This window comes from Hemiscyllium ocellatum, chromosome 4 (assembly GCF_020745735.1).
Source record: "Hemiscyllium ocellatum isolate sHemOce1 chromosome 4, sHemOce1.pat.X.cur, whole genome shotgun sequence".
Classification (NCBI taxonomy): domain Eukaryota; kingdom Metazoa; phylum Chordata; class Chondrichthyes; order Orectolobiformes; family Hemiscylliidae; genus Hemiscyllium; species Hemiscyllium ocellatum.
In genome coordinates, this window is record NC_083404.1 from 135428778 (window position 1) to 135444991 (window position 16214).

General features: G+C 42.2%; 1 protein-coding gene and 1 non-coding gene across 2 annotated transcripts; both read left to right on the forward strand.

Moving 5' to 3' along the window:
* Positions 1-5781: 5781 nt before the first annotated feature.
* On the forward strand, positions 5782-13425 carry rpl30 (ribosomal protein L30). The gene is made up of 4 exons (XM_060824527.1): positions 5782-5975; positions 8557-8702; positions 11811-11941; positions 13321-13425. Exons 1-4 carry the CDS (start codon positions 5955-5957, stop codon positions 13368-13370), a joined length of 348 nt encoding a protein of 115 aa, XP_060680510.1. The 5' UTR covers positions 5782-5954; the 3' UTR covers positions 13371-13425.
* Positions 12173-12304, forward strand: LOC132815552 (small nucleolar RNA SNORA72). The gene has a single exon (XR_009644676.1). It is a non-coding gene; the product is annotated as a small nucleolar RNA SNORA72 (small nucleolar RNA).
* Positions 13426-16214: the final 2789 nt, after the last annotated feature.

Genomic DNA, 16214 nt, shown 5'->3' on the forward strand with positions numbered 1-16214 from the left:
AGAATTCCACACACTACCCTCTGACAATAGAAATTCCTCATCTCTGTCTTAAATGGGCAAATTCTTATTCTGAGATTCTGGCATTGTTTCCATCTCTCCCACAAGGGGGAGCAACCTGTCTGCATTTACCCTGCCAACCTTCCGAAGAATTGGAAGAGTCATATCAGACTTGAAACATTAATTCCAATTCGCTCTCCACAGAGGTTGCCAAACCTGCTATTTCCTGTGTTTGTTTTAGATTTCCAGCATCCAGAGTATTTTGCTTTTTGTTATCCCCTGAGAAGCTTGGATGTTCCAATAAGGTCCCAGAACTAGAGGGCATAGGTTTAGGGTGAGGGGAAAAATTTAGAAGGGACCTAAGGGGCAACGTTTTTACTCAGAGGGTGGTGCGTTATTGGATAATGAGCGCCACATTTAACAGGCATTTGGATGGGTATATGATTAGGAAGGTTTTAGAGGGAAGTGGGCCAAGTGCTGGCAAATGGGGCTGGATTAGGTTAGATATCTGGTCAGCATGGACAAGTTGGACTGAAGGGTCTGTTTCCGTGCTGTACATCTCTATGACTCCTCTCATTCTTATGAGCTCCAATGAATACAGACCCAACCTACTAAATCTCTCCTCATATGATCATACCCCTATGATCCTGGGAACATCGCTGGACTCCAATGAAATACAGAAAGACAGAACTTTGGAGCAGAAGTCGTCCATTTGCCCTTCAAACCTGCTCCATCATTCAATATGATCATGGCTGCTCATCCAATTCAGTTCCCTTCTCCCCATACCCTTTGATCTCTCCAGCCCCAAGGACTATATCTAACTTCTCGTTGAAACATTCAATGTTTTGGCCTCAGCCACTTCCTGTGGTAAAGAATTTCACAGGCTCCCTGCTCTCTGGGTGAAGACATTTCTCCTCACCTCAGTCCTAATGTTCCCCAGATAAGGAGACCAAAACTACACACAGTACTCCAGGTGTGGTCTCACCAAGGTCCTGTACAACTGCAGCAAGACATCTCTGCTCCTGTACTTGAATCCTCTCATTATGAAGGCAAACATTTTATTTGCCTTCTTTCCTACCTGCTGCAACTGTATGTTTACTTTCAGTGACTGATGTACAAGAACACCAGAACTCATTGTACCTTCCTCTTTCCCAAACTACTGCCATTCAGTTAACAGTCTGCCTTCTTATTTTCGCCACCAAAGTGGATGTTCTCACATTTATCCATGTTATATTGTATCTGCCAATGCTTTTACTCACTCATTCAGCCTGTCCAAAGTGCAGTGCAGCATTTCCACATCCTCCTCACAGTACTCCTTCCCACCCAGAGCATAGGTAAAGGGCTTTTGTCCCATCAATTCTGTGCCCTCTAAAAACAACTGCCAAACTACTGTAACCCATTTTGCAGCATTTGTCCCATAGCCTTGTATACCTTAGGTTGTAAATGTACATTTAAATACGACTGAAATGTTGAGGGTTTCTGCCGCTCCCACTCTTACAGGCTGTAGTGAGTTCCACATTCCCACCATCCCCAGGGCGAAAAAAATATTCTTACATCCCCTCTAAACCTCCTGCCCCTTCTATTCCTTCAGCCACTGCTCCTTACTGTCTAATCTATCCGTGTCCCACATTAAGTTTATATATCTCCAACATGTCCTCCTGAACCCCCTCTGTTCCAAGAAAAACAAGTCCAATCTCCCTTCATAACTGAAACTCTCCAGCCCAAGCAACACCCTGGTAAATCTCCTCTGCATCCTCTCCAGTGCTATCACATCCATCCTATAATGTGGATTCCAGATCTGCACACAATTCTCTATTTGTGGCCAAACTAATGTTTTATACATCACTCCACTGCTCTTAAACTCTATGCCTTGACTAATAAAAACAAGTATCCAATATGCCTCCTTAACTATTTTATCTACCTGTCCCACTACCTTAAGGGACCAGTGGACTGAACACCAAGGTCCCTCTGATCTTTAGTGCTTTTCAGGATCATGTATTCATACAATCATAGACAGAGTCATAGAGAAGTACAGCATGGAAACAGATCCTTCGGTCCAACCCGGCCATGCCGACCAGATATCCCAACCCAATCTAGTCCCACCTGCCGGCACCCAGCCCATATCCCTCCAAACCCTTCCTTTCCATATACCCATTCAAATGTCTCTTAAATGTTGCAATTGTACCAGCCTCCACCACTTCCTCTGGCAGCTTATTCTATACACGTATCACCCTCTGCGTGAAAAAGATGCCCCTTAGGTCTCTTTTATATCTTTCCCCTCTCACCCTAAACCTATGCCCTCTAGTTCTGGACTCCCCGACCCCAGGGAAAAGACTTTGTCTATTTATCCTATCCATGCCCTCATAATCTTGTAAACCTCTGTAAGGTCACGCCTCAGCCTCCGACGCTCCAGGGAAAACAGTCCCAGCCTGTTCAGCATCTCCCTGTAGCTCAGATCCTCCAACCCTGGCAACATCCTTGTAAATCTTTTCTGAACCCTTTCATGTTTCACAACATCTTTCCGATAGGAAGGAGACCACAACTGCACACCATAGTCCAACAGTGGCGTGTTGGAATACAATGTCCTGTACAGCCGCAACATGACCTCCCAACTCCTGTACTCAATATTCTGAGCAATAAAGGAAAGCATATCAAACGCTTTCTTCGCTATCCTATCTACCTGCGACTCCACTTTCAAGGAGCTATGAACCTGCACTCCAAGGTCTCTTTGTTCAGCAACATTCCTAGGACTTTACCATTAAGTGTATAAGTTCTGCTAAGATTTGCTTTCCCAAAATGCAGTCCCTCACATTTATCTGAATTAAACTCCATCTGCCACTTCTCAGCCCATTGGTCCATCTGGTCCAGATAATGTTGTAATCTGAGGTAACCCTCTTCGCTGTCCACTACACCTCCAATTTTGGTGTCATCTGCAAACTTACTAACTGTACCTCTTATGCTCACATCCAAATTATTTATGTAAATGACAAAAGATAGAGGGCCCAGCACCGATCCTTGTGGCACTCCATTGGTCACGGACCTCCAGTCTGAAAAACAACACTCCACCACCACCCTCTGTCTTCTACCTTTGAGCCAGTTCTGTATCCAAATGGCTAGTTCTCCCTGTATTCCATGAGATCTAACTTTGCTAATCAGTCTCCCATGGGGAACCTTGTCGAACGCCTTACTGAAGTCCATATAGATTACATCTACTGTTCTGCCCTCATCAATCTTCTTTGTTACTTCTTCCCTTGTCTTGTTTATCCTCATGAAGTGCAAGACCTCACACTTATCCAAATTGAATTCCATTTGACACTGATCAATCCGTTTGACCTGCCTATCTATATCCTGTTGAAGTGTAAGACTATCTCTTCAATATTTACCTTCCCATCAAGTTTTGTCTCATCCATGAATTTACTGGTCAATACTTCTCCTTTCAAGTCTGAATCATTTATATAAAACACAAATAACAAGGGTCCCAACACTGATCCCTGTGGAACCCCATCAGACACAGGCTTCCAGTCACAAAAATCACGCCTTGCCATTCACCCTCTGCTTTCTACAACTCAGCTAATTCTATATCCACTTAGGTAATGTCCTTGGGATCCCATGGGCTCTTATCTTTACCATCAGTCTCCTATGCAAGACCTTCTCAAAGGACTTTCTGTTGTCTGCCAACTTGGTGACAGTACAATTATTTTCCTTATCTAAAACATTAATATACATTTTGACGGATAGGGACCAAGCACTGATCCCTGTGGTATCCATTAGTCTGTGACTGGCACTTGGGAGAAAATAATCTTGCTCATCCCTGTCTGCCAGTATATATTTCTTTACAAATTGCATTGAAAGAAGGATCTTCACCAACATTACAGATGCACCATAGAAAATATACTGTCCGGGTGCATGACAGCCTGGTACGGCAACTGGTCTGGCCAGGACCGTAAGAAAATACAGAAGATTTGTGCACAGTCCAGACCATCATGGAAGTCAATCTCCTAAACATGGATTCCATTTACACTTCTCATTGCCACAGAAAGGCTGCCAACATCATCAAAGACCCCTCCTACTCTGGTAATGCTCTTCTACAACCTCTTCTGCCAGGAAAAAGATACAGAAGCTTGAACACACACAACAGTTTCAATAACTGCTGAATGGACCTCTCTAACTTCAAATAATATTGATCTTGCTTTGCATACCTCCTGTGCTGTTGTAAACTGTATGCATCGCTGTCTAAACACCCTATAATCTGTATGTCCTTGTTTGCTATGATCTGTCTGTACAGCTCGTAAAACAAAGCTTTTCACTATACTTCAGTACATGTGAATACAATAAATCAAATCAAAGATGATTTTATTGTCACATGCATTCAGGAAATGAAATGAAAATTATTATGTCGCCACACTCCAGCACCATTTTGAATGACTGAATGAATAAAAATAAGTTGTTGAAATAAGAGTTTGTCTTCCATTCAAATTAACATCTTTTGTTTCTACACATCAGCCATCAGATAAAAGGACCAAAACTGTTCACAGTACTGTGTTCCAGCTGTGGACTGACTTTAGCAAAACCTCACACCTTTGATAATCCTTTCTCTTTGAAGTAACAACCAACATTATATTTTCCTATTATTGTGGTTCTGCTCGCCGAGCTGGAAGTTTTTGCTGCAAACGTTTCGTTCCCTGGCAAGGGAACATCATCAGTGCGGTGGGAGCCTCGTGTGAAGCGCTGCTTTGATGTTTCTTCCGGTATTTATATTGGTTTGTTCTTGCCGCTTCCGGGTGTCAGTTTCAGCTGCAGTGATTTGTATCTGGGGTCCAGGTCGATGTGTCTGTTGATGGATGTTCTTGCCGTTTCCGGGTGTCAGTTTCAGCTGTAGTGGTTTGTATATGGTGTCCAGGTCAATGTGTCTATTGATGGAGTTTGGGGATGAATGCCATGCTTCTAGGAATTCTCTGGCTGTTCTCTGTCTGGCTTGTCCTATGATAGTGGTGTTTTCCCAGTCAAATTCATGTTGCTGGTTGTCTGAGTGTATGGCTACTAGAACTGACACCCGGAAGCGGCAAGAACAAACCAATATAAATACCGGAAGAAACATCAAAGCAGCGCTTCACACGAGGCTCCCACCGCACTGATGATGTTCCCTAGCCAGGGAACGAAACGTTTGCAGCAAAAACTTCCAGCTCGGCGAGCAGAACCACAACAACGGATACCTGAGCTACAAATCTTCAATCAGATTTTAAATTTTCCTATTAGCTGCTGAACTTGGATGCCATCTTTTTGTGATTCATTCACAAGGATCCCCAAATCCGTCTGAATACTCTGTATCAACCTGTCCAGAGATGGAACACACTGCTAATAGAGACAAATAAAATACCAACATTTAAGAGGCACCAAGACAGATACATGAACAGGGCAAGAAGAACATGGGTCATGTGCAGGTAGATGGGATTACTTCAGAGTAGCATCATGGTGAGCCGAAGGGCCTGTTCCTGTGCTGCACTGTCCTATGAGTTGTTACACACCTCTGGAGCACTACCTGAATCTGGGCCTCCTGGCTCAGAAGTAGGGACATTACTAATGCAACATTCTGCAGACATTCCCCATTGGGTGAGAGGAGAGGCCTACCTCGCCTTTGCGGACACGTGACCTTTCCCCCACCACCCCGCGATTGGACCACGTGCCCCTCCCGCTTGTCAGGCGCAACCCGTCCTGTGCGGGGCGAGTGACGTCAGCGCGCTCTGTCCTCGCGATGGTTGAAGGCGGGAAGCCTGGAGGATTCTGGGATAGCCTTCCTTTTCTCCCTCCGGCCATCTTGGGTTCGCCTCGGTGCTGCCGCTGCTTGTCCCCGAGCGGAGTCTGAACCCTCCCGCCGCGCCGTGTTGCGCTGCCGGTCCTTCTCCTTCCCCCTCCCGCTCACGTACACCGTTACTCGGGCTCTGCAGACACCGGCAAAGATGGTGGCGGCCAAGAAGACGGTGAGTCTGAGGCGCCTGCGGCCTACGAAGCGCGGCCGAGGCTTCACGTGGAGGAAGCGGCAGCCGGGCGAGAGGGAGCGGCTCCAGCTCCGACCTTCACCTTGTTCCTACCCCCGGCGGGTTCTGGCCCCTACCGTCATGTACCTCCCTCATCCTGATTCCGGCGGCCCGCTTGCAAACCTTTCAGACACGGCGGCGGCTGTGGGGAAAGCTGGTGTTTGTTCATCTTCAACCCTGAGTGCTCGCCCCTCTTCCTTCCCCCCCCCCTCTTCCCCCCCCACCTCTTTCCCCCCCCCCCCTTCCCCCCCCCCCCCTTCCCCCCCCCCCCTCTTCCCCCCCCCCCCCCCCTCTTCCCCCCCCCCCCCCCCCCTCTTCCCCCCCCCCCCCCCCCCTCTTCCTTCCACTTCCCCCAAGCCTCCGGCAGGACTCGGCCGTCAGATGAGTCGGTGCTGTACGGGTTAGCCACCTTTCTCGAGTGCCACGCCGGCTCTGGCCTAGCTTGATTTCAATCACACAGCAGGCCCTCAGTAACTATGCTTCCAGCTCACTGCCTTTATTCCTGATGAAGGGCTTTTGCCCGAAACGTCGATTTCGCTGCTCCTTGGATGCTGCCTGAACTGCTGTGCTCTTCCAGCACCACTGATCCAGAATCTGCTTTCCAGCATCTGCAGTCATTGTTTTTACCTCAGTAACCATTGCCCTGCCTTTTAAAGTCTAGTGCAAGATTCTGGAAGAACACAGTTGAAAATGTGTTGCTGGAAGAGCGCAGCAGGTCAGGCAGCATCCAAAAGAGCGGGAGAATCGACGTTTAGGGCACAAGCCCTTCAGGAAGGGCTCATGCCCGAAATATCTATTCTCCTGCTCCTTGGATGCTACCTGACCTGCTGTGCTTTTCCAGCTCTGATCTCCAACATCTGCAGTCCTCACTTTCTGCTGGAAGCACACAGCAAACCAGTCCTGAAGAAGTGTTGCACCCAAAATGTTGACCTTTCCACCACCTGATACTGCCTGGCTCGCTGTGTTCCTCCAGCCTCCTGCTTGTCTAACTTGGATTCCAGCATATGCTTTTTTTTATCTCCAACTTAGTTTGAGTGCAGTTTAGGCATTTTACCGCAAAGGAGAAAGTTAGGGTAAATAACATTTCTGAATAATGAAAGAATGCGTGATCTAGGCAATTGAAAAAGTGTGCTTCTAACAGATGCCAGACACAACATTTAATCTTGGTTAGAGACAAAAGACCTGCAGATATTGGAATCCCAAGTAGACGTGCAGAAGGCTTGTTATACCTGCAAAGTTGATTTCCTCACCTACTGATGTTGCCTGACTTGCTGTGTTCCTGCATCCTCCCCCTTGTCTACCTATTCAGGCTGGGTGTAAAAGGAAATGTGAAAAAGCAAAGTAGGTATAGATGCTGGTAGCCGACATGAAAATCAACTGTCTTCATGTCATGAATATTGGGAAGGATGGGGAAAAGAAGTGGGGCTGAATAGAAAGCAGAAACAGTTATGAGTTTGTAAATGAATGCTTTTCACCTGTCTTTAACAGCAGAGATGCTGATTCCCAATTTATGGGGAGAGGAGGTTCAAGCACTTGATTTTTTTAAAATTGATAAGTGAGCTGACAAATTGCAAATGGTAAACCCTTTTTCTTAACAAAAGATGTAAAGATGAAGTGACAAATGCAGACCAGTCAAGTTCACTTCAGTGGTGGAGAAACTTTAACAATTAGAAATAAAAACAGAATCTGCTAGAAAAGCTTAATAGGTCTGGCAGTGTCTGTGTATGGAAATCAGTTAACATTTTGGGTCAAGTGTCCCTTGCCTAGAATTTAGAATAAAATTTGTCATCTGTTTAATGATAGAAAAGTAGCTGCGAACACAAGAACAAGCATGGAAATATGTTAACTTGTGTGCAACATTGGCTCAGCCTCAACTGGGTTAGGCCATGAAAAAACAGAAAAAGGACAATTGTGGTAGCAAAGCCAGGAGCCAGTGTAGGTAGATGTGGTATGCGAATGGTAGCTGACACAAGTTTGGAAATGGGAAGCAGAATTTTTCAGAGTTTAAGTTTGAGTTGTGGAAAATGCAAGGCTAGTTGTACAAAATTAAAATGAAGTTTGCCACTAAGCGGATGTTTGATAATGAAGCGGAAAACAGTTTTAAGCAGCAAAAGAGCCATGAAGGAGACAAATCTTAATGCAGTTGTGATCTGAAAGGCTGGGGGAATGCATATTTTAGATCTTCCAAAAGCAAGTTGCCAGGTGTAGAATTTGCATGATTTAGGGAGGCAACAGAATGTCAATCTGATTTGATACACCCATATTGACTCTTCAAAAGATGTAATGAGCTGAAATAATTATAAAATATACTGTAGTTTGGGCTAGATGTTACTAGCGAGATATAACATTTGAAGTTTTGATCTAATTATAAATACATTCATTTAACCTGTATATATTTTTGTAGAACAATTCGAATGAGCATCTTCACTGTTTTGGTGTTCATTGAATGCCATTGAACATTTAAAGTTCATTGTTTCATTGCATTTGTAGACTTTTTAAAATGGGGTTTGCTTTTTGAATGCAGAAAAAGTCTTTGGAGTCCATCAACTCCAGGCTCCAGCTGGTTATGAAAAGTGGCAAATATGTGCTGGGTTACAAACAGACTTTGAAAATGATTCGTCAGGGCAAAGCCAAGCTAGTTATTCTTGCCAACAACTGTCCAGCTTTGAGGTAAGTGGAGCTATTTTGTGAAATAAATAGCAAGATATAGAATGGGTTTGCTATTATCCATCCTCTTCCTTGATTTATCTCATTTTATTTTAATGTTCCTTCCTATTGAGAAAAGGTAAATATTTATTTTCTAATTAAATCTGTAGTCCAACTTGATTTGCCATAATGTCCCTTGCTAATAGTGCAGTTGGTAGTTTGTTATGCAATGTATTGTGTGCAGTTTTGGTCAATTGTGTGCAGTTTTGGTCGCCATACTATAGGAAGGATGTGGAAGCTTTAGAACGAGTGCAGAGGAGGTTTACCAGGATGTTGCCTGGAATGGTAGGAAAATCTTATGAGGAAAGGCTGAGGCACTTGGGGCTGTTCTCATTGGAGAAGAGAAGGTTTAGGGAGATCTGATAGAAGTGTATAAGATGATTAGGGGTTTAGATAGGGTAGATACTAAGAACCTTTTACCGCTAATGGAGTCAGGTGTTACTAGGGGACATAGCTTTAAATTAAGGGGTGGTAGGTATAGGACAGATGTTAGGGGTAGATTCTTCACACAGCGGGTTGTGAGTTCATGGAATGCCCTGCCCGTATCGGTGGTGAACTCTCCTTCTTTATGGTCATTTAAGTGGGCATTGGATAGGCATTTGGAAGTTATTGGGCTAGTATAGGTTAGGTAGGATTCGGTCGGCGCAACATCGAGGGCCGAAGGGCCTGTACTGCGCTGTATCCTTCTATGTTCTATGTATGTAAATGTCACATAGGCCAAATGTTTGCTTAGGTTTTGACCCATTTGTCACCCTGAAAATTCAGGAAATTAAATATTAATCAGGTTGAACCAGCTCATTCACAGTGCAAGAGAAAAATTTCCAAAAAAGTACTGGATAGCCACAAAATGCTATGAAACGTTTTTTACTCCCATCAAAGCCCAAAATATTTCTGCTGCTGTAAAGACTGCTGATGAAGACACTGTTACCAGATGTTAGATGAAAGGTTAAAAACAGGTTCACTCGGACCAGACAGAAAGCAAATGTTAGACCTAGGACCTAAGGCATTGTTGAAATATGTAAGTTAGTAATCTTACGATATGTCCCCTTAAAAATAAATAGGATGCAATAGTGAAAGTTGACTATTTATTTGATGGTGAAGGTGTCAAGAAGTCAAACTCTGATTTATGTATGCCTTTTAAATCGTTGGGATGTTTGAAAACAATTTGCAGACACTACTAAATTAAATAATTGTATAATTCCTGTTGTAGACTGATATGGCAACCAAATCTCGCACATCAAAGTACCAGAAATGCCACTGAGAACAATTGTAACTTTTTATGATCATAGTTGATATAAATAATGGCCATGACATTCAATAATTTCTGCTTTCTTCAGAATATTGAATGTAGGTATTGGGTTGTCATTTTGCGACTGTACAGGACATTGGTGAGGCAGCTTTTGGAATGCTACAGACAATTATGGTTGCCCTTGTGTTGGAAAGTCTTAAGAAGAACCTAGGTGGTAACTCTTTCATGCAGAGGGTGGTGTATGTATGGAATGAGCTGCTAGAGGAAGTGCTGGAGCTGGTAATAATAGCACTTAAAAAGGATCTGGGTTGGTACATGAATGGGAAGGATTTAGGGGAAATGGGACTAGGTCAGATTGGGATGTCTGATCAGCACGGACAATTGGACTGTAGGGTCTGTTTTTGTGCTATATGACTCTATCACATACCTTTGGTCGTAGCTAATCATAGAATGGTTACAACACAGCAAGACCATTCAGCCCTATCTATGCCTGCTCTCTGCAAGGTTATATTCCATGCACCACCTTTGAGAAGATTGAGGGATGATTCTGGTAGAAGTGTTCAAGATCGTATGGGCCCTCGACAGCATAGAAAGTTTCCAATGGTAGTGGGGCTGGCACAGTGGCTTAGTAATTAGCATTGCTGCCTCTCAGCACCAGTGTCCCTTGCTTGTGTGGAGTTTGCACATTCTCTCCATGTCTGTGGGTTTCTTCCAGGTGCTCTGGTTCCTTCCCGCAATACAAAGATGTGCAGGTTAGGTGAATTGGCCATGCTAAATTGCCCATAGTGGGAGATGTATTAGTCAGGGGTTAATATAGGGGTTAGGGGGAATGGGTCTGGCTGGGTTGCTCTTTGGAGGGTTGGTGTGGGCTTGGTCCAAATGGTGTGTTTCCATACTCTATAGGGAATTTAATCTAATTACTGGAGGAACTGATTTTGAGATTGGATCAAGAGCTAGTGGCAAACTGGAAATATTTTTTGAAAGTCTATCTCAAATGGTTAGAGTCTGGAATTTGTCGAGCTTGTAAATTCTTTCAAGAGGTCAAGGCTGTGGCCGCAAACATATGAATACAAGTTCTGCCACTGCAACTGGAGGAATTTAATCCACTAATCTAGAATTGAGATATCATCTTAATCGAAACTGTTGTAACCCTCCCTTTTCACTGATTCTCCAAGGAAGATGGTCTACTGTCCTTGCCTCAACTCCAAATCCCAGGTGTATCTTTCCTTTATGAAATTACCTAATAAGTCATTCTCTTGTTGGCTTACCACCTGTTCAGGGGCAATTAGGAACAGGCAACAAGTTCTGGCTTTAACAGCAATATGCTCATCCCTAAAGTGAAATTTTTAAGCTAAGGTTTTGTGCTTTTTTTTTGTGACTTGGAACCATTATAACTTGTACATTTCAGTTGGCAGTAGCTGCTTATGCCACAATCGTCTTCAGTGTTGTTTACAGTACCTAATTAGTGTTTAGTCCATGTTCGCATAAGATTGTCTCTGACAGGTATTAAGGCCTAATATCGATCCATTTGTGTGCTTCAAATTCACCTTTTTGGACTGGAGCATTAATTTGGTACTATTAGGCCACCATAATAATGGACAGATTTTTCTTATTTCACTTATGTGCAGTAACTGACTTTGAAGTCATCAGATAAATGTCCTTTCATGATTATAAAAACTTTTTTTTGTCCCTGTGCCTTTGTCTGTGTTCGGAGAGCCTTGTTTTACATTGAACTATTTGTCTGTTTTCATGGCTGATCTTGACTGACTTAAAATGCAACATTATCATGGTACTGTTTTAATGGTGAATTGTATTTATTTCAGGAAGTCGGAGATTGAGTATTATGCTATGTTAGCCAAGACTGGAGTGCATCATTACAGTGGCAACAATATCGAACTAGGTACAGCTTGTGGTAAATACTACAGAGTGTGTACACTGGCTATCATTGATCCTGGTAAGTTCTTCCGAAAGTATACTACTCTGGCTGAACCAATGTTAAAGTGTATTGAGAGTAAGGTACATAGTATAATGTACCTTTCTATGCTTGTGCTTTAATTGATTGTGGAAGTGTCTGTAGGGTTTGAATGTTTGTTGCTGTATGCTGAGTACATGCCATGTGTGAATGAGAGGTATGGCAATTTGTGTGCTTAGCCATTAATACTTAGTATCTAAAAGAATTTACTTAATGCGAATATTCTCGCTGTCTTGATTCTTGTCTCCAGTCAAGTCAGGCTAGACATTCGCTAGATTAATGCTGTGCTTATTGTCCACAAGCCTAGTTTGTTAAGTCCTGTGGTAATATTTGCCAGCAACAACTTTTACATTGTGACTTTTCTGTCACATCTCATCTGTGGCAGGGTTTTCTTCTCAGTGGTGTGATGGTACGTTTTAAATTGCAACTGGAGTGGGTAGTAATGTATATCATTGACATTCCTTTGAGCAATTGCTTTGATTTGGCCTTGGTCCCGACAAATACCTGTTTGCATTGGTTTCTGTAGCTGAGATTGTGAATTGTGCCTCCTTGGCAGAGATACCTTTTCCATTCTTACTACTTGCATTGCACCAAGTGTAACTGTGTACATCTGTTCACATGATTTGGGGCAGGGCTAATGTGCATTTCCTTGATACAAGTATTTTGAGGCACATGGTATGTTAATTTGGAGAGAGGGCCTGTGGTGGTTCAAGAAATTCTCTCGCCACATCTTTGAAAACCGTTCAGGATGGACAAAAGATGCTGACTGTCAGCCACACTTACCAAATAGTCACCTGGTGATGGCGGTTAACTGAATATTCTTGAAGCTCCTCATAACCATTACCCTTTGTGCTCTATCCATATTTATGGAGACCAGTATTTGCTGCTATCTTCAATGATTTGAGTAATATGCCTTTAGTAGCAAAATTAATTAAATTTAGTCTGCCTTGTGCCCAGACTTATTCTGCCAGTGTATCTGGCACCTTGAAATTTATCATTTGATTTCTCACTTCACAATCCTGCCAAGTATTGTCATCTGTACGTATTGAATTTGTGCCCTGCACATTCAAGCTTGTCATTAATTTAGATCAAAAGAAGCAGCATCCTATTACTGACCCTACTGTGTACTGTTCTCGGTCCATAAAACAGCTCATATCCATTTCCTATCAACTTTGTTTCCATATTGGCACCATTCCTTTTTACTCCCTGTAGTTGAACTTTGTTGATAGGCCTGTTTTGTGACAGTTCATTGAAAATGTGTCTTTCATTCGTCTGGCTTTCTGAAAGATAACAGTAAAGCCCTCCAGCCTTTTATTCAGTGACATTTGCTTCGACTAAACTGAATTCACTTCTCTTTTCAGGTGATTCTGACATCATCAGGAGCATGCCAGAACAAATCAGTGAGAAATAAACTGGGCTGCAACTCTGAAATGTTTTACAAATAAAGTTATTCTGTTAAAAAGGCACTTGCTTTTGTTTTTAATTTAAATGCACATGACATTTCAGATATTTACAGAAATTAATTTATTTGAAGATACAATCATGTTGTTCTATAATATAAAAGTTGTGTAGAAATTTAAATTGGGAATTAATCTGCTTTAATGGTGACACAAATGGTAAATGGATTTGATAACTCCTCTACACTTTTTCTTTGGAAATGAAGAACAGTGGGCCTTATTACTAAATCAGTTGATTAAGAGTGAAGTCAGGAAACAATTGACTGCAATGGTGGAACAACTGCATTCCCCCAGACTGTTTGTAATTGATTTGGGTATTTCAAATTGGGGTTGATAACCTTTTGTTAGGTGACAGTAGAAGGGAATATAGTCTCAAGGTACAAATCAACAGAAATCTGACAATGCTGGAACAGTTCTCCAGGTCAATAAGGAATGGGCAATAAAAGCTATCCTCGTAAGTTGTCCATGTCCCATGAACAAATTTTAATTCTGGGAGGGTCTAAACCTGTTTCTAAGAATCATGTTTGGTACTGTACTGAGCAAAATAGTTTTTGTTGCAAGGCAAGTTTTGTTTCCTTTCCACCTGTGGTTAAGGAGTCTTAATGCATTGCATTGAGGAATGCTTAAGATTTAAACAATAACTAACATAAACATGGGTTATTCTGTCTATATGTCTGTCCTAGCATCAATAATTGTCCACTTAAATGTATATTGTTAAAATTAGCAAGAATAGTTAGTGGCAGTAGGTTCAATATTTCAGGATGAGTGACTGATCTTGATTGCATCTGGCAGTGGGCAGAAAAGTTTGTTATACCTAGCTTAGTAAAATTGGGTTTATTCAATTATATTTAAAATTCTATGTATCCAAATCCTATCACCATAACCATATATTTGCAACATTCCTGTAGATCTGGCATATTTTTCAATGCCATAAGCTTACTCACCTCTTGTAGAAACTGACTTTAATATTGAGGGTTTAAAGCGTGTTGCAGCTTGTTGAATAAGTTACTGCTAATCTCAGGTTTGGTACCATGCTCCTGTCAACACTTAGGTCACTGCTGCTGCATTTCAAGGAGAGATTGTGTCTGAAGACTTCTTTGTCTGACTTTGGAATATTGGCCATTTGATTGTGAGAATAGGACCTAGCAGGAAGACAGCTTTCAGGTTTGTGATCCTGATTTCTAGTGTTTAAATGGGGTCTCAGATCAGGAATTATATTGGAGGCATTGCTAAAGAAGTTTAACCTTATCTGCTGAATCACAATCTAGGTCTCTCTAAAGTGCAGGAATGTGATGCTGACAGTACTAGATGACTACTTTTAAGATTTCTGTTGGTTTAAGGAGGCTTTTGTAAAAGAGGTGACTGCCGAGGTGTGGGAAGTGCTCAACATATTCCAGCAGCTCTGCGTATGGGAGGTGAAAGTTTTGGCTGGCCAGGTTGAAATGAGTTTTATTTTGGTGACATTTAAGGTCAAGCTGTGTATTTGGTATTTGTGTGGTTTGTTGCTTGCCTTTAGCCTCATGATGATTCTAGATGTTAGAGAAGTTAATGGGAAGGTTGTGCTACTAAATTAACTGATGTTTTATACATACGACCATACAAATGAGGAACTGGAGCAAGCTACTCAACTCATTGAGCCTGTTAAATCTTTCACTAATATTGTTGTTCTGTTTACTAGCATCCACCACACATTGGAGTAGTGAATTCCACAGATTCTCAACTATGAGATAAGTAATTCCTCCTTTCCTCTTAAATTTGCCACCCTGAGTTGAAAACTAAACCTCTTGATCTTTGAACCTCCTCTCTCCAACTTATGGCAAGTATATTCCTCTTTCTATAAGACACACACAGTACACAATACTTCATGCAAGGGTTCACTAAGGCTCTGTATGTCGCAGCAAAACATCTTTACTCCTGTATGCTCATTTCCCTTGCAATGAAGACCAACCTATCATTTGCTTGCTACTCCTGCATGCTGTAATTTAGTGACTCTTGAACAGGGCCACCCAGGTTTGTCTTGGATCCCTGCATTTCCCAGACACACAGTTTCATAAATGTCCTTTAATTCATGCTACTTTGCATCTGCCATAATGGAGCCCAGTCAGTGAGCTTGTCCAATATCTGTTGAAATCTTCCTCATGGTGTTCACAGCAAATCTGGTGATATTACAATTGGTCCCCATGTCCAAATCATTTGTGTAGATTGTGAGCATTAAGGTGCAAATACTAATACTCACGACTGAAAGTTAGTTTATTCTTGCTCTATTAGTCTATTAATCAATACTCAATTCATATTTGCCTATTTTCCCATTCTTGTGTGCCCTTATTTTATTTACTAGCCTTTAGTATGCAACCTTATCAAAAGCCTTCTGAAAATTCAAATTAACAAATCCAGTAGTTCTCCTTTGACTTTGCTAAAGTAATATCCTCAAAAGAGATTGCCAAACATGATTTCCATAAATCTGCCCAATTTTAGCATTCTTTTCAGCCCTCAGTTATCATCTACTTTTTAATAAGTTCTAACATTTTTCACTCCTGCCATCAAACCAAAAGGTCTATTGTCTATTCTTTGTTCCTCAAAATAATCAGGGTTGTAGCTGCTATTTTCTAGTTGTAGGAAACTTGATAATCTGGAATTTAGAAAGGTAGCCACACACATATCCACAGGTTCTCTAGCCACTCAACTCTGGGATGTAAATCATCTGGCTGGGGATTTATCAGACTTCTCAAATACTATGTTTTAAATTTTGTTCGTGGGTCCCTTGGTCACCTGTTAATTCAGAGATTTTCTGTATCCTC